The sequence below is a fragment of the Rana temporaria genome, chromosome 5 (assembly GCF_905171775.1).
Source record: "Rana temporaria chromosome 5, aRanTem1.1, whole genome shotgun sequence".
NCBI classification, from domain to species: domain Eukaryota; kingdom Metazoa; phylum Chordata; class Amphibia; order Anura; family Ranidae; genus Rana; species Rana temporaria.
The window spans coordinates 288,557,383-288,580,163 of NC_053493.1; the positions used below are offsets into that span (position 1 = coordinate 288,557,383).

Consider the following 22,781-nt stretch of genomic DNA (forward strand, 5'->3'; position numbering starts at 1 on the left):
CTGGGAGAAGCAAGGCAGGGCGGCGGGAGGGTAGTGGTTAATAATAAACTTAGTAGTTCTCATAGAGCATGCTTTTCTGGAATGAACCTTTTAACCAAAAAACTAATTGGATATGAAATGTTTTTGTAATCCGTGTGTGTATTTATTTTTATATATGATGTGTGATTTCATTCAGATGGTTTGTCCTCTCCGTGTCTTTCATTTATAACAACTTCAAGTTAATTTTCTGTTTAACCCTGTTATTTTCCACTATTTTAGTTTTAAGGTCATTTTTGTCTAAAACGTATTAGAATATAATGTGTAAGAGACGGCCTTTACAATTAACTCTGTTACCTGTTTTGAATTGTTCAAGCTTTGTAAAACTTTATACACTATTTTGTTAAGTCCTTCTACTATCTGGTCTTTTTAAGTCCCTTTAGCTGTTCCCTTTATAAATTTCCCTTATATATTTCAATATTGGGATGTGGTACTGCTGTGCAATGGTATAGGAACAGGCTACAATTATTGTCCAAGCTTGTGACTGTCCTCCAAGGACACACATTGACACCAGAACTGAGCATACAGCCAGGGCCACCATCAGGAATTATGGGGCCCCTTACACAGCTTCAGGCATGGGCCCCCTGGAGCAGAGAACCGGGGGGGTGCTGCCGCCTTAAATTGAGAAGCGGGGGGGGGGGGGGCTGCCGCGGATTGAGAAGCGGGGGGGCCTTTACACAAAAACGAAGAAATAAAGAAAAAAATATATAAAAAAAGGGGGGTAGCCATCCGGGGCCCTGGAGACCTCTGGGCCCTTTAATAAATATAAAAAATATATATAAAAAAAAAAATATATATATATATATATATATATATATATATATATATATATATATATTTTTTAAAAAGGGGGTTGCCATCTGGGGCCCTGGGGACCTCTGAGCCCTTTAATAATATATATATATATATATATATATATATATATATATATATATATATATATATATATATATATATATATATATATATATATATATATATATATATAATATAATTTTTTTTATAAAAAAAAGGGGGGTTGCCATCCGGGGCCCTGGGGACCTCTGGGCCCTTTAATAATAATAATAATAATAATATTATATATATATATATATATATATATATATATATATATATATATATATATATATATATGGGGACCTCCGGACCTCTAAAAAAAAAAATGTCTCTTTATTAAAAAATAAAATAAAAATATATATAAAAAATATTTTTTTTTATAAAAAATAAATAAAAAAAGGGGGGTTGCCATCCGGGGCCTCCGGACCTCTAAAAAAAAAAATTGGCCCTAAAAAAAAAAAAAAAAAAAATTTTTTTTTTTTTTTTTTTTTAAAGGGGATTGCCATCCGGGCCCCTGGGGACCTCCGGGCCCCTTACAGGTGTAATGCCTGTACCCCCCTGATGGCGGCCCTGCATACAGCCAATGACTACTCCTGTAAATAATCTGATATTCCATTTTTATTTCATTTGTATATAAATCCCTGCCTTTTTTGCTAAATAAACTAGGATACTTGTATGTCTCTCTCAGCGTAGAGTGTGCCTGCCTGCAGCAGGAGCAGCAGTAGCTGATTGACAATTGGGATCAACTGATCAACTCTCATTGCTGAATCTTAAATTTCCATGACTGGTCTTTTGGCAGTTTTATTATATATACTATATGCTTGCTTATAATGAGAAAAAAAAATTGATAAAATGTGAAGTTGTTGCCCGCCGTGACTAGTTATGTTTAATTTTCTGGAAAAATAAAGGAATTGGATAGGTCACAACAAGCATAGTTTAGCAAAACCAGTTTTTGTTTCCCATTTAAAAAAAATACTTTTAGTTTAGATATATTGAACTCTCTCAGATAGAGAGGTCTGAATCAAATGTAGTGGAGTTACAATAGGTGTTGACTTAAGTATTGAGTTTGATAATGCAATACTTGTTTTTTTCTCTTCAGCATTATCCATTGTATCGGACAAGTGACTCAGAATGTACGGGTGAGGATTCTGCTTCTCCAGAGGAAAAGCAAGTTCTGTTTATAGAGAAATATGATGTTCTTTCACTGGATGCTTCTAAAAAGGTTAGACTGAGTCACTAGCAATGAAGGACAAGGATAAATGTTGCATATTTGGTTCTAGAAAAGTGTTTGTAAATATAGATGGTAGTAGTATTATTATTGAGCTTTTAGAGTCGGTTCACACTGCAGCGGCACAAATTCGGGGGCGACTCTGCAAGTCGTCCTGAGGACGACTTCAGAGGCGATTTGCAAAACGACTTCTGTATAGAAGTCAATGCAGGTCGCCCCGAGCCGCCCCCAAAGTCGTACAGGAACCTTTTTCTAAGTCGGAGTGTCTTGCGTCGCTCCTATTAGAACGGTTCCATTGCATTCAATGGGACGCGACTCGTCAGGTGGCTGAGCCGCCTGTTGTGTCGCCCCCAGTGTGGATACCAACATTTTCCACTGCACTGCACATAGTGAGAATATATCAAGTGGCTATAACAATAACATTATAACATACAATTACATAATATAAAACGAATGAGCATCTTGACAAAAAAGAACATTTCTTAATGGCTTCTTTTGTTGGGCAATGGACCCATGGATAATGTTAAAGTGGTTGTAAAGGCAGAAGGTGTGTGTGTGTGTGTGTGTGTGTTTTTTTTTTTTTTTTTTTTTTTTTTTTATCGCCATGCATTTAAAATGAAAAAAAAAACTGTGTGCAGCAGCCCCCCCAATATTTACCTGAGCCCCATCCCTAGCTAGCGATGTTGCGCGACAGCCTCAGCTTTCTGGAAAGCTCCCTCCTCATTGGAGTAGACGGTAGCAGGCGCCATTGGCTCCCACTGCTGTCAAAGTCAGTAAGCCAATGAGGAGAGAGAGGGGATAGGGCCAACCGCGCCTCCATGTCTGAATGGGAAAATTATATACAGTATCACACAAAAGTGCTTATACCCCTCACATTTTTGTAAATATTTTATTATATCTTTTCATGTGACAACACTGAAGAAATTACACTTTGCTACAATGTAAAGTAGTTAAAGCGGAGTTCCAGCCTTGTTTGATGTTTATTAAAAGTCAGCAGCTACAAAAAGCATAACTGCTGGCTTTTAATAAACATACACTTACCTGCTCCACTGTCCAGCGCCGTGCTGCACGAAGCTCCGCTCCTCTCCCCCCTTCTCGGCCGGCGCCTCCATTCTAACTGTGGGCACCCGGCCATGACCGCTTTCGGCTTCACGGCTGGGCACTCACTGCGCATGCGCGAGCGGTGCTGCGCTACCTGATTGGACAGGCGATCGCCTGGGACCTGTCTCCTGTCCCAGGCGTTCGCCTACAGGGAGGGGCCGCTAAAAGGTGATATGACGTATCGCCTTAGCGGTCCCTGGGCGGTAGGAGGAAGTGGGACAGGAAGTCCCACTCCTCCTGAAGCCCCCACCCCCCCCCCCCCCCCAAAAAAAAATTACATGCCAAATGTGGCATGTAAGGGGGCGAGGAGTGGATTAAGCGGAAGTTCCACTTTTGGGTGGAACTCCGCTTTAATGTACAGCTTGTATAACAGTGTAAATTTGCTGTCCCCTCCAAAATAACTCAACACACAGCCATTAATGTCTAAACTGGTGGCAACAAAAATGAGTACACCCCTAAGTGAAAATGTCCAAATTGGGCCCAATTAGCTATTTTATGTGCAAAACCATTAGACAGAGCAGGCAAGTATAACATGTTTGTTATTTTTAAACAAACAAACAAACAAAAAATGACTTTAATATCTCTATAAGCCGTTAATGATCAGAGATTTGACACATTAGAGCATTGATTTTAATATACTGGAAATGTTGTGACTGCTAAATTGGGGTAATTCTCTCAGTAGCAAAAACTTAAAATTGCCCAAGTCTCTATGGCAAGTTATACTCTAGGTGTATGACCCTTTCCGATTTATCCATAAATGCTTAAAGCTCAACTCGAGACACCCTAATGTATGTGTTTTTTTTATTTTATTTATTATATTTTGTATCTTGTAAATGCTCCATTTACCTGTTGTGTGAAGTACTGCGAGAGCTGTACTTCCAGCTCCCTACTGCATTAGAGAGGCTCTTATGGCTGACATCGGTGCCGTTACTATGTCCCTGTCAGTTTTGTCGGCGGACCTGAACGGCCGCTCCATGCAATCCTATGGTGCGTTGGATGTCGGATGTCAGCGGAGACGTGCACTGACATCCGACCTGAACCGCTAAAATCAGACGTATGGCGATACGTCCCCATCCGTCCATATTGGATCGGGTGAGATCTGATGAAAACAGACATGCTGTCCGTTTTCATCAGATCTCTCCATAGGAGACAGCGGCACTGGACAAGCCCCTCCCCGCTCAGTGAGCAGAGAGGGACTTGTCATCCACCGGAACAGCTGAGAGATCTCCCGCTGAGCTGGCGGACTCCGTAGCGATGGAGTCAGGTCTCTTTCACACGAGACGAACATTCGCATGAGTTCATGCAAAGCACAAAAAGGTACATATTTTTTGCAGATGTGCAATGGTGCCATTTATTCTTAGTGGCTCCCCAACACACCTTGCTAACTCTGCATTTTAGTGCAGTGTGAATAAATAAAAAAAAAAGAAAATATTCTTTCACTTCTCTGGAGTGATTTTTGTGCACAGAGCAGCCTTTTGAAGTGAACGACCTCCCCCAAATGTGACTCCCCTGAAGGCATATGCACAATTGCACCTGAATTGGTGTGAACAGAGAGTGTAGGTAAGCTCTTGTGCAACCAATTGCCTTCAAAAGTCACTTTTGGTTAAAGCGGAGTTCCGGCCACAATTTCACTTTTTAAATATAAATACCCCTGTAATACACAAGCTTAATGTATTCTAGTAAAGTCTGAATGAATGAATGAAAAACTTATATAGCGTGGCACTTGCGAACTAAATCGCCTCTGGTCCGTTTTGTTAGGTTGTTACAGCATTTAGACACTTTATAAAATAGAAATTGACTGGGGCCATCTTAAGTGTGGGCATCATGAAGCCAGACTGTATGACTTCCTGGGTTTCAGCCTTGCAGATCTCGCACATGCTCAGTGCTGCACAAGCAGTGTCAGATCAGGTTTCAGCACCTGTGGTGTCCAAGTCACATTATTCTTTGAGACTGGGGAGTGCACAGACTCCTGGAAAGTTACACCCACTACATTCCCAGGAGTCTGTGCGGTGTAGGTTAGGAAGCATTAAGCACCTAGGTGCAGGAAGTGGAAAAATTAACTATTCTGCCTAGCAACAACACTTTGAAGGCATCTAAAAAAAAAAAAATTTTTTCGAAAAGGACTAATGACATTTTTTTAAAACTACTGATGTAATGTTATATTTATGGGTGGAACTCCACTTTAAATGAAGTTCACTAGCGTACAATGACATTTTTACATCAACTCAAAATAAACAGATATATTTTGAGAAGGCACAGGGTTTGTTAGAAAGTATACTTGCCAAATAGCACAATGAGACTTTATCCAGTCTGGTTTGGGAAAAAGTTCGTAAGGCACTGGGTTAAAAAGATCCTATTTACCGTGATAATTTTTAAAAAAATTCTCAGTGCGTTGAGGGACACCGTTATTTTGAAACCTTTTGGGTTATACAGCCACCTACAGGAGGATTGGACATTGGAAAACAAAACCGTGTACCAGCCCTGAGTATAACCCCTTCTACTATCACCATGCATTGCTTTAGTTGCAAAGCGATACCATAAGCCTGAGTCTAAACACTGGGGGCCATGGACTCGGTAAGCAATCAAATAGACTCCAGGAAAATAATTTTATTGTGTAATTATGAACTGTAAGAGAATGGCACCAAGTAGCCATATAGTATAGTAAGTCGGGTTATTAAATGTGCAACAAAAATCTGCTTTATTCAAGTTTATGCACTCAGAAGTGTACAATAATCAGGATGGATCAACCGGATAGACATGATGGAAACCGATCCTCTTATTGTGGGAAGCCACCTAAGAGCCTGATGCCGCCAGGACTTGAACCAGCTGTGATCCCCGGCCGTAGAAGGAAACCCTGCACAGTATCACCACTGTAAGCTCAGTATCATCACAATCCATCCAACCATGTTTAGGACTGTCATTCAGTAATATGCCCTGATTATTGTACACATGTGAATGCAAACTTTGATTTTATTTGCACAATTAATAAATGCACAATTTGGCTACTTGACGACACCATTCTCTTTTTGTTTACACTTCTGCAGCTGCCGGTCCCTCAGCCAGCTACTAAGTCGGCAGCTGATTGTTCAGGTCTATGGCTTGAAGGGTGAGAATCCATAATTTCTTGTGACAGCTCCACCAGGAGTTTGCAGGCTTTCTGAGGGATCCATCATCAGGCCTCGGTGGAACGTTTTGCAAGGCTGCTACCTGGTCGTCTGTTCAAACCTTTTCAAGTATTATAAGGTGGATGTTGTGTTTGGTCGCAGTGTAACTTTGGGCCTAGTGGCTGTGATTTCCTCCCCTTGGAATTAGTGCTTTGAGACATCCCAGGTGGTCATAATTATCAAGCCTGCTCTGTGTCCCGTGATGTATGAAAAATCATAATTCTTGTCCTTGCCTGTAAAATCTGTTTCTTGGAGTACATCACGGAACACAGAGGCCCCTTCCCTCTTTTGGGGGTTCATTGCTTGCTACAAAGCTTCACTGGGGGTGGGGTTATATACAGTAGAGTCTTTGATTGCCAGTGTCCATTCACCTGAAGGTGACGCATAACCCAAGTGGTCTTGATTATTAAAGGGGTTGTAACCCTCGTTTGTTGTTTAAAAAAAAAAAAAAAATGTCATACTTGCCTCCACTGTGCAGTTCATTTTGCACAGAGTGGCCCTGGTCCTCCTCTTCTGGTGTCCCTCAATGACCCTGGTGGCTCCTCCTCGCATCGAGTGTCCGCGTTGGATAAATGCTCTTCTTGGTGGACACCCATGCGGGCACGCTCCCGAGTCCTGCATCTGTGTCCATTCACACTGAATGCAGGACTTGGCCCTGCCCCCGGCACCGCATCATTGGATTTGATTGACAGTAGTGGGAGCCAATGACTGTGCTGCTATCAATCTATCCAATCAGGACACTAGACACCAGCTATTGATGGTGTGCTTGTTCCCAGCCGGTGGATGACAGCATTCAGGTAAGTAAAACAGGGGGGTTGCAGCACTACAAAAGTTTTTTCACCTTAATGCATTGAATGCATTAAGGTGAAAAACCGTGAGGGTTTACAACCCTTTTAAGCCTGCTCTGTGTCCTGTGATGTACTCCAAGAAAAGGATTTGCAGCTAAAAACAAAATTCCAGTTTTGTACAACTAACTATTGTGTCAAAATATAATTTTGCACCTCAATATTGTTATAAAAAAGAAAAAGTGCAGCGCTAAATATTCAGTGAAGTGAATCAAAAAATATGGTAAATGATCAAAATTCAGTGAAAAATCAATAGAATTTAGAAAAAAGGAGGGGGGAGGACACACCCCCAAGTGGTGTAACAGGTAAAACACAGAGGGTGATGACCGTGTGGTAACCTAAAGGACAGCTAGAGGGTGAGATCTAGCTGGATAACTATATAGTAGGAACACACCGTGATAAGTGATGTGATACAAAAATAAATGGTAATGTGAACCTCAAATGAAGTCCATAAAAATTATACGTGTAAATCCAAAATGTAAGTGTGATAGTCCAAGGTCAAACTGGCCTGTACAATCCAAAAAAAATATATAATGTATTTTCTTTTTTGGAGTTGGTCAGAAGTTCTTTGTGGAAAGACAAAACGACTGTAGAGGAATGGAAGATGATGTGATCTTCTCAGGTGTGGAATTCAGATATTCTTAGTAAGTAGTGGGAACCTCATCAGCAATCCATAATGGTATCCAAATAAACAAATATAAAGATGGGTACTCTTACCGGAATATGTGGACATACACGTCAGCGACGGTATGTCAAACGAACATGTACGAACTCCTAGGCAGCAGTGGTGTCAGTAGGGAAGCCGTTTGATGTGCCAGCCTTTGATCCACCAGGGCGGGTCCGATCCAATGAAAGGAGACAGCTCATGCAGGTGAAGTTAGGTAAAAGACTGCTATCTGTCCTCAGATCTTCCTCATCATCCCCAGGAGAGCTGTGCTGTGTGCTGGACAGGAGGAAAGAGATCGTGGGTGCACTCTGTGTGTGATGATCTCTTCATCTTCCTGCTCCTCCCACCTGTACTGGAGCTTTTCACAGCTCCAGTACAGGTGGGAGGAGCAGGAAGAGGAAGAGATCATCACACACAGAGTGCACCCACGATCTCTTTCCTCCTGTCCAGCACACAGCACAGCTCTCCTGGGGATGATGAGGAAGATCTGAGGACAGATAGCAGTCTTTTACCTAACTTCACCTGCATGAGCTGTCTCCTTTCATTGGATCGGACCCGCCCTGGTGGATCAAAGGCTGGCACATCAAACGGCTTCCCTACTGACACCACTGCTGCCTAGGAGTTCGTACATGTTCGTTTGACATACCGTCGCTGACGTGTATGTCCACATATTCCGGTAAGAGTACCCATCTTTATATTTGTTTATTTGGATACCATTATGGATTGCTGATGAGGTTCCCACTACTTACTAAGAATATCTGAATTCCACACCTGAGAAGATCACATCATCTTCCATTCCTCTACAGTCGTTTTGTCTTTCCACAAAGAACTTCTGACCAACTCCAAAAAAGAAAATACATTATATATTTTTTTTGGATTGTACAGGCCAGTTTGACCTTGGACTATCACACTTACATTTTGGATTTACACGTATAATTTTTATGGACTTCATTTGAGGTTCACATTACCATTTATTTTTGTATCACATCACTTATCACGGTGTGTTCCTACTATATAGTTATCCAGCTAGATCTCACCCTCTAGCTGTCCTTTAGGTTACCACACGGTCATCACCCTCTGTGTTTTACCTGTTACACCACTTGGGGGTGTGTCCTCCCCCCTCCTTTTTTCTAAATTCTATTGATTTTTCACTGAATTTTGATCATTTACCATATTTTTTGATTCACTTCACTGAATATTTAGCGCTGCACTTTTTCTTTTTTATTTCTTGTACACAATATTGTCTTTTGTTGGTGCCGGCTGCTACAGGTTAACATTGTTTATGGTTAGCGCAACTTTTTTCCTAATTTTAATTTCCTCAATATTGTTATGCATACTGTGTAAATCACATGTAATGCATCTCAATGAAATACATTTTTTAATTCCAGGTTGTCACTACCAAAAGTGAAAGAAATCCCAGAGGTAGAAAACTCACTGTAAATATTGATATATAATTTTTGCTTGCGACTTTTTTTTATTTCTTGGCAGGGGATGATGATGATGTGGTATAATTTTCTTTACCAGTTTCACTTTCACCCTTTTAATATTGAGCTATATAGGCAGTAAATTAAAAACAAGAAAATGAATAAGCATCTTCGATTTTTTTTTATTTTCTATGGGATCTGCTGCTTACAATGTCTTATGTGCTTTACACCATTTTCCCTCTTCTGGTGTAGCTGCTGCAGTTACTTCAACCAAGGTTGATCTTAAGCGGTCACACTCACAGTGCTTGCACAGTTTTCCATGGAGATGTTCAAGAGATCAGCGTTCCCTCCTTCAGCTGGAGAAACAGGAATAATCCAAGCTTCATCATGGTATGGTTGTACTTTCCTTTTATTTGTGAATCAAGAGCCTGTTGCATGATTTGCTTAGGTAATACAGGAGCATCTCATACCACACCATACATCTACATTTAGGGGGGCCACTCCCTGTACATACCAATATATAACTTGTGTGGCACAATCACTGTTTACGTACACGTGCACACACTGTACGGTTGTTTTGCATTAAAGGGTGCGTGCAGGAATTGCTTTTAAATCAGATTTTATTTCTTTAATTTTCCTTCATAAAAACAATTCTCAAAACAATTGGACAACCTAAAAAACATTACAGCTACACACAGGCAATATATATGCACATTTGAACTTGGTAATTTTGAATAGGAGAATTTCACATTATGTAAATAAACTATGCAACATATATATAATATATATATATTTTTTATATTACCTCTGTTTGTATGTAATTTTTTTCAAATGCTAGTATTTTAATAAATTCTGTAATCCACTCACATAAAGTGTGAGGCTTATTGCCTAACCATCGTAATATGTGATATTTGGAGAGACATCTGCACCACAGTAAGAGTAGGGTTGTCCAAACCAGTGTTAATAAGGCTGGACATACAGAGTCAACTTCTATGAACAGTGTTGATGCGGGAATCTCTCCTGCCGGGCCATTATCTTCTCCCAGCGGAGGGGCAGGGGAAGCCGTCCCCTCTGGGAGAAGATGGTGATTATCGCAATCGGCTATAGCATCCGCTAACAATCGCAAGAGAATCTGACAAGCTGGTTGTACCCAAGTTGATTGATCAATCAACTTGGTACATTCAGCCTGCCCATTAACAGTTCAAATCTTGGCCGGTTCAAATGCCATAAATCCCCTATTTTGTAGACGATATAACTTTTGTGCAAACCAATTTTTTTTTTTTACCAAAAATATGTAGAAGAATACATATCTACCTAAAATTAGAAAAACATTGGGGGGGGGATATTCATTATAGTAAAAAATATTGCTTCTTTTTCAAAATTGTTGCTGTGATGTGAGCAGCTGAAAGTGCTCACAGCTGATTATGCTCCGACTTCTGATCCATGCTGACTGATGCTAGCTAGTGCTTGCTAATGCTCCATCCTCTGGGTCCCATGCCTAGTGGTATACTGCTACATGAATCCTGGATATTGGCAGAGGCATATTAAGGGTTGATATTCGTGACTGAGAAGTGTCCTTTCTTGCTGACTGGGCTGAGCTGTGCTGGAGCCGGAGAGCCGTGACAGAGCTGTGTTTTTTTTTTTTTTTTGGGGGGGTTTATGCCGATTCGTCCTGCCTGACGGGGCTGTGGGCTTCCAGTTCCTGTCTTCCTGTCCTTGTGGATCCTTATGCTGGATGATACATCCTTCTTGGGTCATGCTGCAGCCTAGAGGTTTGCGATTCCTGCTGCGATCTTGCTTTAAAATCTCCCTTTGGACTGGCTGGCTGATCGTCTCTCTCCTTCCTCCTGTCTCTTTGCACCTCTTGCCCCCCCTCCTTTTGGCTGAGGCGGTTGTGGTTGCTGTCTGGGGGTGCCGGATGATTTGTTTCTGAACCTGACACAGAGACTGCCTCCCTCTGCCTGTCCTGTCTAAAAGCAAGGAGGGTAAAGGTGCAGCAACTACTACTTCTCTAAAAGCTGATTTTAAATTCTGGAGGATCAGCGAACGCTGGAAGAGGGCCCCCTTTTCCTTCTTCTCAATCCAGAGCTATTACATTTGCCAAAATCGCACAAGGAAATGTCGCCCGCCAAGATGGCACAAATACAATGCCAGACTATCATTTACAATCAGAAGTGGGGTGGTCACCCGTAAAGAGGAATCTTGTCTGCAAATGCCTTCTGGCTAGGACCGGAGGAATTTTTTATTGCTGGCCGGAGGGTCTGGTCATTGTATACCACAATGACCACTTCTTCACTCTCCTCTCCACTATCCCTTTCCCCCACTTTATTTTATTTATTGCCTATGTTTGTCACTTTTTGTCTTTTTTTTTTTTTTTTTGTGCACGTTTTGTCTCACTGTGTGACTATTAGGGTGCCGGTCCTCGGGCCAGCCCTGAACGTCTTGGGAGTGGGTGGACATGGTCTGGCTTAGTCTGCCTGCTCTCATGGGGTCTCCCTTCGGGGGAGCCCCACCTAGTACTGGGAGGGTTCTGTTTCGGCAGTCCCTCCGAGGAAGTTGGGTCTGTGTCGGCTTTGGTTGCTCGGACCACAGTACCTCAGTCCCCGTCTGGAGCCCAACGCCCCGGGGGATCAGGGTTTTGGGTCCCTTCTTCACAGGAGGACCACTTGACGTTGCACCCATCTGCACGTTTTTGTGAACACTCTTTATGTGTGTGCACATTTTTTCTGCACCGGTGGAGTTTTTTGGGTGTGTTCACACGCCATAGGCTTTTCAAAAAAAAAAAAAATTGTGGTTGGGAAGTAATGCTCAAATTCTTTTGAAAGCTGAGAGAGGTGATCAAGCACCAGCTGGGTTAAAGAAGGTTCTGGCTCGGTCTCTTTCAAAAGCTCTGATAATGTTGGGAACATGTCAAAAATCCCATTGTTCACTCGTCGCCCCCATAATTCCAGTTTGGCTTTGAATGCAGCCACTTTATCTGCCGACTTGAACACAGTTCTCATTCTTCCCTGAAGTGACAGATTAAGTTTGTTGAGCAGGTTAAATATGTCACACAAATAAGCAAGTTTTGTGACCAATTCTGTGACACTGAAATGTGCTGCAAGTGGTGACTGTTTTTCAGAAAGGAATCTCTGGAGCAGCTCTCGTAACTCAAACACTCTGCTAAGTGATCTACCTTTTTAGAAAGCCATCTCACTTCTGTGTATAAGAGAAGACGTGTGTGCTCTGCATCCATCTCCTCACAGAGCTGTTCAAACAGACGTGAGTTAAGGGCATGTACTTTAATATGGTTGATAATTTTAATCACAGCCTGCAAAACGTTGTTCAGGTGACATTTTTCGGCTAGCCAGCATTTCTCTATGGAGGACACAGTGCGTAGACTCTCATTCGGAAACAACCTCCTTGACCCGAGTAGTAAAAACAGAAAGCCGTCCAGTCATGGCAGCAGCTCCGTCTGTGCATATACCAACACAAAATGACCAGTTCCGTTTTCCTGACATATATTCATTTAAAGACTTGAACAATTCTGAAGCTGTGGTGTTGGTTGGCAAGAAGAGTGCACATAGCATATCCTCATGGACATCCTCCTGGAAAACATATCGCACAAAAACAAGCATTGTTGCCCTGTTGTCAACATCAGTAGACTCGTCAACCTGTATGGCATACCATGGTGACTCCTTAATTCTCTCTATCAATTGTGCTTCAATATCCTCTGCGATTTCATTAATTCTTCTAGCTACAGTGCTACCCGAAAGAGGAACATGTGACACCTTTTCAAGCGCAGCCTCTCCTAAAATTTCACAGCAAATGTCCTTTGCAGCAGGCAGGATCAACTGTTCTCCGATTGTAAAGAGTTAGCAATACAGTTAGCCACTAAGAATGAGGCTCTCAATGCAGATGCATTTATCGAAGAGGCGGTCTTCAATAATTGCTTCTGTCCTTCGTGTTCACATTTTAATTTCTTTTGAAAAACTCAACAGGCTTGTCTTTTAATGAAGGATGCTTGGTCTCCATGTGGCGAAGCAGTTTTGAAGGTTTCATGGCTTCATTGGATAGCCGCTCAACACATATTATACAAAGCGGTTTTGGAGAATGTGAATCATCTGATGCAATGAACCCGTAATTTAAATAGGACTCCTGGTATTTTCTTTTAAATGCAGCTTTCTTGTTTTTGGCAGTCTTAGAGTCTTCTGTTGTCTCATCATTGGGTCTTTCCCCCTTTTCAAAAAAGTTCTCCAATGACGTTTGTTTTTTACTCATTTTGGCTAGTTAGCAAAGCCTGTCCCTACATGTGGATTGCCACCGCTGTGGCCTGTCCCCAGATGTGGATTGCCACCACTGTGGCCTGTCCCCAGATGTGGATTGCCACAGCTGTGGCCTGTCCCCAGATGTGGATTGCCACTGTCACCTGCCACCAAAGCGTAACAGATTGTCACTAATTGATTATATTATAAAAGTCCCACTATAAAATATATTAAAATTCCTAGTATAAAAGTATTAGAGCCGGTTCACACTGCTGCGATATCAGAGTTCGGATGTGATTTGCACCGCACTGCAAATCACATGCAATCTCTGTGCGATGCGATTTCAGCCATACAAATCATATGGCTGAATTTGCATCAAACTCGCAGTGCGATCTGCAAATTTGGACAGGAATCTGATCGCATGGGTGTGAATACCCATGCGATCCGTTTCTGCTACAGACAAAAAAAAGGGGTCCTGTGCGAGTTTGATGTGAATTCAGCCATACAATTTGCATGGCTGAAATCGCATCGCACAGAGATTATTAAATGTCCCGGGCACCCCAGGTAAAAATGTGTGTTAATGTGCATAACGAAGCCAAGGAAAGATGGAAAAAATCTCCAAAAGGCATCAAATTACAGATTAGACATTCTTATAATATGTCAAAAAAAGTTAGATTTTATTTCCATCATTTACACTTTCAAAATGACAGAAAACAAAAAAATGGATTCTGCAAATGTTTGGGCACCCTGCAGAGTTAATATCTTGTACTGCCCCCTTTGGCAAGTATCACAGCTTGTAAACGCTTTTTGTAGCCAGCCAAGAGTCTCAATTCTTGTTTGAGGTATCTTTGCCCATTCTTCCTTACAAAAGTCTTCCAGTTCTTTGAGATTTCTGGGCTGTCTGTCACTCACTGCTCTTTTAAGGTCTATCCATAGATTTTCAATTATGTTGAGGTCAGGAGATTGTGAAGGCCATGGCAAAACCTTCAGTTTACGCCTCTTGATGTAATCCCCTGTGGATTTTGAGGTGTGTTTAGGATCATTATCCATTTCTAGAAGCCATCCTCTCTTTAACTTCAGCTTTTTTACAGATGGCATCAAGTTACCATCCAAAATTTGCTGAAATTTTATTGAATCCATTTTTCCTTCTACTCGTGAAATCTTCCCTGTGCCACTGGCTGCAATACAACCCCAAAGCATGATTAATCCACCCCCATGCTTAACAGTTGAACAGAGGTTCTTTTTATTAAATTCTGTGCCCTTTCTTCTCCAAACGTACCTTTGCTCATTCCGGCCAAAAAGTTCTATTTTAACCTCATCGGTCCATAGAACTTGTTTCCAAAATGCATCAGGCTTGTCTATATGTTCATTTGCAAAGTTCAAACGCAGATTTTTGTGGTGAGGACGTAGAAGAGGTTTTCTTCTGATGACTCTTCCATGAAGACCATATTTGTACAAGTATCTCTTTATAGTGGAATAGTGTACCACAACTCCAGTGTCTGCCAGATCTTTCTGGAGGGATCGTGCAGTCAAACGTGGGTTTTGAATTGCTTTTCTCACAATCCTGCGAGCTGTTCTGTCTGATATTTTTCTTGGTCTCCCAGATCTTGCTTTAACTTTCACTGTTCCTGATGACTGCCATTTCTTAATTACATCCCGAACAGAGGATATTGACATCTGAAAACGCTTTGCTATCTTCTTATAGCCTTCTACAGCTTTGTGAGCGTCAACTATTTTCAGTTTCAGTTTTCTAGACAACTGCTTAGAAGAACCCATGGTGCTGATTGTTGGGGCAAGGTCAGATGAGTCTGGGCATTTAAAACCTTTGAGATCGACATCACCTGGTCTTCCCAGACGATGATTGAGATCAATCCATGACACTGGCAGGTCTCAGCTTTGCAAAGGGGGCAGTGCATGCTATAAATTCTGCAGGGTGCCCAAACTTTTGCAGATGCCATTTTTTTGTTTTCTGTCATTTTGAAAGTGTAAATGATGGAAATAAAATCTATTTTTTTTTTACATATTATAAGAATGTCTAATCTGTAATTTGATGCCTTTTGGAGATTTTTCCATCTTTCCTTGGCTTCGTTATGCACATTAATACAAATTTTTACCTGGGGTGCCCAAACTTTGGATCCCACTGTATAGTGTTTGGGGGTTCTATGCAATTTTCTAGAAAAAAAAGATGATCTTTACATGTAGAAACAAAGTATCAGAATTGGCCCGGGCCTGAAGTGGTTAAACTGTATAAATCAGGAAAGGGATGATATAATAATTAGGGTTGTCCCGATACTAGTATCGGTATCGGGACCGATACAGAGCATTTGCGCGAGTACTTGTACTCGCGCAAATGCTCCCGATGCTTCACCGATACTTTTTTTTTTGTTATTATTGTTGTAGCCGGAGGAGTCAGTGGCTTGGGAGGGCGGGCGCAGTTTGGCTGGAGAGGGGCAGGCAGCAGTGACTACTAACTATGGGGCGGGGGTGTCAGGCCGGCGCCCCCTCTCCACGACTAAAGTGTGGAGACAGCGGGCGCATTTCGGTGACAGCAGCAGCTGCCGCGGTAACAGAGACACACAGGGGGGGGGCTTTGCGTCGGCACACCCGGGACCCAGCCGCTGCTCTGATAGTTCTCGGCTGTGACTGCCTCACAGTCACACAGCCGAGCAGACCAAAGCCGCCTCCCCCCTCCGTGCACGGCACACTGATCATCTGAGCCGAGGTGCACAGCATTACGGATCTGATAGGCTGTGTCTGTATTGTAATGGGGGGGAGGGTGTCTGTATTGTAGGGGGAGTGTCTATTGTATGGGGGATGCCTGTATTGTAAGGGGGTGCCTGTATTGTAAGGGGGGGGTGCCTGCACTGTAGGTGGAGGGGTCTGCGTGACATACAGGGGGTCCAGAACTGTTAGGGGGGGTGTCTGTGTAATGTAAAGGGGTGCAGGGTGCTGTGTAATGTAAAGGGGTGCAGTGATGCAGGGTGCTTTGTAATGTAAAGGGGTCCGGTGATGTAGGGTGCTGTGTAATGTAAAGGGGTGCAGTGATGCAGGGTGCTTTGTAATGTAAAGGGGTGCAGTGATGCAGGGTGCTGTGTAAAGGGGTCTTAGAGGTGCAGTTGTGGAGAGGGGTACACAGTAGTGACAAAGATATATTGAAGGATACAGAGGTATGCAGGGGGCACACAGTGGGGTGTTTTTACATTTTATCGTGGTGTGGGGGGGTGTGCCACATATAGGATCTACCCTGGGTGCCAAATGCTCTAGGTACGCCCCTGGCGGGCAGAGTCTGTGAAAGGAAATGCGAGGGTGGGCACAGTTGGTGGACGGAGTCGGCGGGAGGAGAGCGATTCCTTACCTGCAGTTAAACCTGGTAAGCTGGCAGTCGTGTAGGGCGCAGCTGCATCAGGATCAGTGACACATTCAGTTGCTGTCAGCGGCCGAACGTCCCTACGCTCATCTTGGTACACCCTGCACTCGGCTGCAGTAAGCAGCAGCAGACATCTTGTTACACCCAGCCTGAGCTATATGGGCTGGGTGTAACAAGATGTCTGCTGCTGCTTACTGCAGCTGAGTGCAGGGTGTACCAAGATAGGTATTGCAGCATATTTATTTTTATTTTTTTATAGCTTGTGTTGTTTTTCACAGCATTTCAGTGCCAGCCACATGTCAGTCCCCATCTGTCAAACTGTCACATGACATTAAAAAAAAAAGTATCGGTATTCGGTATCGGCGAGTACTTGGAAAAAAGTATCGGTACTCGTACTCAGTCCTAAAAAAGTGGTATCGGGACAACCCTAATAATAATAATAATAATAATAAAAAAAAGATATCTAAGGAATTGAGAATGCCTCTCAGCAGTGTTCAAACTCTAATCAAGAAGTGGAAAATGAGGGGTTCTGTTGAAACCAAACCACTGTCAGGTAGACCAACTAAAATTTCAGCCACAACTTCACATATTTATCACATTCATTTGTAATTTTTACCAATAATTGATTAGTTCAATTGTTTTTGGTTTTATATTATTAACTAGCTATTCTCAACTTTTCAACTGAGGAGACCAGTTGCTAAAACCTTTGGGAGAGGAATGTTGTCCCATTCTTGCCCGATTACAGGATTCTAACTGCCCAACAGTCCTGGGACTTTGTTGTATTTTAGGATGTGCCAAATCTTGTCAATTGGAAAAAGGTCTGTATTGCAGGCAGGCTAGTTCAGCACCCGGACTCTTCTACTACAAGCCATCCTTCTGTTATAGATGCAGTATGCGGTTTAGAATTGTCCTGCTGAAATATGCAAGGCCTTCACTAAAAAAGACACCGTCTGGATGGGAGCATATGCTGCTATAAAACCTGGATATATCTTTCAGCATTGATGGAACCTTTCCAGATGTGCAAGCAGCTTATTAAACCCTAAGCACTAATGCACCCACATACCATCAGAGATGCAGACTTTTGAACTGACTGCTGATAAAAATCTAGAAGGTCCCTCTTCTTTTTAGTCCAAAAGGGCGCTGTGCCTATGGTGCCAAAATGAATCTCACATTTTGATTTGTCTGAACACAGAACAGTTTCCACTTTACTACAGACCATTTTAAATGAGCTGTGGCCCATAGAAGATGGTGGCATCTCTGGATGATATTTCGATATGACTTCTTCTTTGCATGATAGAGCTGTACCTCACATTTTTGGATGATGTGGCAAAATGTGTTCACAGACACTAATTTTGGGAAATATTCCTGCGCCCATGCAGTGATCTCAATCACAGAATCAGCATGCCTATTCTTATTTCAGTGCCATCTGAGGGCCCGAAGATCATGGGCATCCAATACAGTGGAACCTCGGATTGTGAGTAACGAGGTTAACGAGCATTTCGCAATACGAGCACTGTATTTTTTTTAAAATCCTAACTCTGTTTGCAAGTGTCTCGCAAAACAAGCAGGATTCAAGCCAAAGCGGTGTGCAGTATCGCGTTTGGCCTGAGGTGGGGGGGGGGGGGGGCACGGGAGCCAAGCGGAGCTGAACGGCGCCGTTTGGAAATTCTCCGTTCCTGAGCCTTTCCGGGGTTTGCTGAGGTCAGCCGAGCGGTCCTTTGGCCTTTTCATGTGTTCCCAAGGCTCACCTATGGCTGCATGCGGTATTGCATGCCATTGAAGTCAATGCAGAACTAATTATTTTCGTTTCCATTGACTTAAATGGGGAAACTCGCTTTCAAATGCGAGTACTTTGGATTACGAGCATTCTCCTGGAACGGAGTATGCTCGTAATTCGAGGTTCCACTGTATTGGGTTTCAGCCTTTTCCCTTGCACAGAGATTTCTCCAGATTCTGAATCTTTTAAAGATATTATTATGCAGTTTTACATTGAGGAATATTATTCTGAAATAGTTCGAAAATTTTTAGACACAGCTTTTCACAAATTGGTAAACCTCTGTGCATCTTTACTTCTGGGACACTGACTCTCTAGGATGCTTTTTTTATTTTATACTTAACTAGCAACAGGTCAATAATATAATTAACATAATTAGTTGCAAAATGTTGTCCCAGTTCTTTCTTGTTAGTACCACTTACATTGGCAGTTTTTTTGTTTCCCCCGTCCCAACGTTTCTTGAGTTTCAAAATGATCTTATTTTTTTTTAAACATTTCATCATGTTTTCTGTTGTGAATAACCTATGGGTTGCATTCTGGTTTCGTGTAGATTTTATATAGCATCCCAACATTTTTGGAATTGGGTGTTGTAGGAAAAATAGTGAGACCGAGCTCAGTATCAATGCAAAAGGCTCTGAACCTTCCCCACTTTGTTACAAAGTTATGGCAGGCATTTCACCTTAAAGTCTAACTTGTGTTGAGGAAGTGCATACAGACCCCAGGGAAAGTTTATCTTGGTGCTCACCTTATGGTATTGGAAATGTTTACTTACCCCTCCATTCTGTGATGTTCTATTACGTGTTCCTGGAGAGAATGATTCCTTATGCCCTGCAAAACTGTTGTTTATGGGTGATTACAATGCCACCTTGTCACCAACCCTGAACAGACCTTCCCCCACCATTTTTTTTTTACTGGGAACTTCTAGCTATGGATCTCACTAAGGTCTAGTGGTGGAAACACCCTGCTATTAGAGCTTACTCCTATTTCTCTACCACTCGGAAAACCTCCTCCCACATTGATCTGGCATTTGTTAATTCATCCCTTTTGTCAAAGAGATTTATTATCTCTGAATTGGCCTATCTGACCCTGCTCTGACGCTAAGGACCTGTCGGTACTGAAACAGATATCTGTGGCGACTGGGTGCCCATTGGTTTTGTTCATATTCCCATTGCACACTTTCCTGGATTAGAGGCTCCTCTGTAGTGGGTGCTGCAGCGATCACCATCTGGACACTGGATATATCACAGATAAATACACATGTTCGCCAGCACACCATGGGTCTTGGATTGCAGTCTAAAACTTTTATTGCAAAATGATCATATCACAACAGAGCAGGTGCAAAGTTTTGGAGCCATGCAGGACCTTTTTGTCAGGCATGTGCTTCCAGGTCCCAGTGAAGTGTGTCCATATGGTGCGCTGTGATTGGCTCAGGGCCGTGCTGCCATGCAATGGGGATGCCTGGTCCCGTTGTTTATGTACCAAGATCAGTACACATCTTGGAGATGTGCCCGATCACTGTGGGGCACTAAGGTGCTTGCTGGGGCCTCCTTAGGTAATAAATGATGTATAGGAACATTGCCTTACACACCCAAACATGGTTTTATTTTACAGTATAAAACGGCCTTTTGACGGGAATGTGATGTGACGTCAGATGGGGGGGTGGTGTCACTGTTTTCCTTTATTTTGATTGATGGTAGTTCATTTATATTCTGTCTTCAATGTATGCACTCTGTCACATGCCTGATGAAGGAGTCCTGCTTGGCTCCGAAACATTGCACCTACCCTGTGATGTGATCTTTCTGCAATAAAAATTGGTAAACGTGTATTTATGGGTGCTCATTGGATCTTGCATCCCAAAGCCTTAGAGTGTATTCCCACATGAATTCAAGAATATTGGAGCCAAAATGAGGGGGTCGTCTTTTCCAGGCTTGGTATAGGATGCCTTAAAGGCATCCATTAGAGGTCAGTATGTCTCCCCTGTTCCATCTATTCGATCTGATAAGGCCTCTAATATACAATGCTCACGGAAACTGAAGTGGATGCCAGGCCTGACCAGTATGCTGCCTCCCACACCTCCGACAATTTTGACCTGCTCATGTCTGCATGATGTGAATTGGTTACCTAGCTGATATCACCAGGGCTGACTTGTATAAATGTAAAAAACACTTTATTTTTTTTTAACAAGGGGACATAAGTGGTTGGTTCCTTGTCATAATATATCAACATGGCAGGCCTATTACCATTATTCCTAAAATTAGGATCTTGGATAATTCCATAACTACATCCCCTGGGGGAATTTTGTCTGAAATTACAAACTGTTACACTGGTCTTCATAGCGCTTGCCTGCCCTTGAATTTTAACCCCTCTAACCTTGCTTCTTTACTTGACCTGATAGCATTAGCATGGCTCTTTGATTCAAACACAGAATTTATGATGCATCCTACAACTCCAGAGGAAGTCCTTTTAGCAATCGGCTGCTTTCCTAATGGTAAGGCCTCAGGCCCTGATGCCCTGCAGGTGACCACCTTCCTCTTCTAATGCGGAAAGCATGTCCTGATACATGAAAGTCCCAAAGTTAAAATGTAACGTGAATATTACACGCCACACAGGCTCCATCGGCCTAATCCACTGCTCTATTATTCTTGCTGGTGCTGTGATCATCCAAAAAGAGATTATTTTTTTAGGGATTGACACTGTCTGTAACATCAATGCATTCACTCAGACCTCCTTCATACCCTCGTTTTATGCCGGGAAGGCTATACCGAAGCATTAATACTCCCTCTATTTAATTTGGGAAGCAACTGGTGAATTCCAACGTACAGCTACAGTAACAGGCTACCCAAAAAATATAACAAAGTTTGGGCACGGTGGTTTGGAGAATTCTCTATGGCAACTATGACTACTATTTAACAGCAACTTTTGACTTACTACTAGGATAACAGGAGGGCCATATCCTTCTGTACTGGCTCTTGCTGGGGACGCTAGTGTAGGATAGGGGCAATTTTCTTTTTCCTCCTGCAATCATTCTTTTGATCACAGGAGCCACACTGCACCTGATGTTTTTTTCTTTATTGTTGTTAGTATTGGTTTTGTTCTGTGACTACTCACGTGGACTAGGCCACTTAGGCTTTGTACTTGTTTTCATAAATAAACAGATTGGTAAAGTCTAACTTCGGTTTCTGTTTAGGCCAAGGGTGCTCAGCCTGTGGCCCCTGACTTTAAACATGGGGAAGTGCATGCCCTGGTTGGAAACACGATCACAATCTGGGCTTGCTGACCCATCACCATCCGCGTGCATCGAGCTGGGACTGGCAGTGGAGGAAGCAGGCGGCTGTGGAAAAAGCAGGAGCTGCATAAGCAGATGCTTCTGCTATACTGTCGGCTTCTGACCCAAGCGGAGCGATACCAAATGCACTACTCCTTGGACCTTGGGGGAGTCAGTGTATTGCATACACTGCACTTTTTCAATGGCAAATGAGCACTTCTAAAAAGGATAACAACTATAAGGCTACTTTCACACTGATCTGTGGGTTAGCTGCATTGAACCATATATGTCTATTATATTCTGCAGGTATGGTGTGCTTTCTGAATTGGCATTAAACCTCCTGAGTGCGGCAGTTTTATTGCACTATATATATATATATATATATATATATATAAGTCTATGGCAAAGTGAAGCTCACCCACAGGAAAGCTGCAGGTGCGGGGAAACTGAAGCTCATCAGTGTGAAAGCAGCCTTATAGGGGGCTCATTTACATTTGTGGTTTTCAGGGTCAGTAAAACCCCATAGTTGAAATGTGTTTAAGACCCCCCCCCCCCCAAACCACTGGTGTAGTGTAAGAGGTCGCAATGGTGTCCCCAATCCATGCTCCAGGGGGAATGTGCAGCCTCCCTGTGACATTCTCTGTTACACTTGGACAGGAGGGGCCGCATATACAGGAATCAATCCTCTCCATTTTCCTCCTGCAACTGCTGAAAGTTGGCTTATCCTCTTTCTCCCACCAGCATTTAACGGCTGCAGGAGGAAAATGTTCATAATAAGAAATTTTGAACCATGTTATTTTATTGTGGCCCTCGCTCTTCAAAAGATTGG

General features: G+C 42.5%; 1 protein-coding gene across 3 annotated transcripts in view; it reads left to right on the forward strand.

Annotated features, from left to right (window-relative positions):
* The window catches only part of MPPE1 (metallophosphoesterase 1), a 53,063-nt gene that overhangs the window by 26,244 nt on the left and 4,038 nt on the right, over positions 1–22,781 (forward strand). For 2 of the 3 annotated variants that reach the window (XM_040353946.1, XM_040353945.1), the window contains exons 8-9: positions 1,973–2,095; positions 9,555–9,692. In XM_040353946.1, coding sequence (XP_040209880.1) covers positions 1,973–2,095; positions 9,555–9,692 — 261 coding nt within the window. The remainder of the gene's footprint in view (positions 1–1,972; positions 2,096–9,554; positions 9,693–22,781) is intronic. The other variant, XM_040353947.1, reaches the window with a different exon arrangement.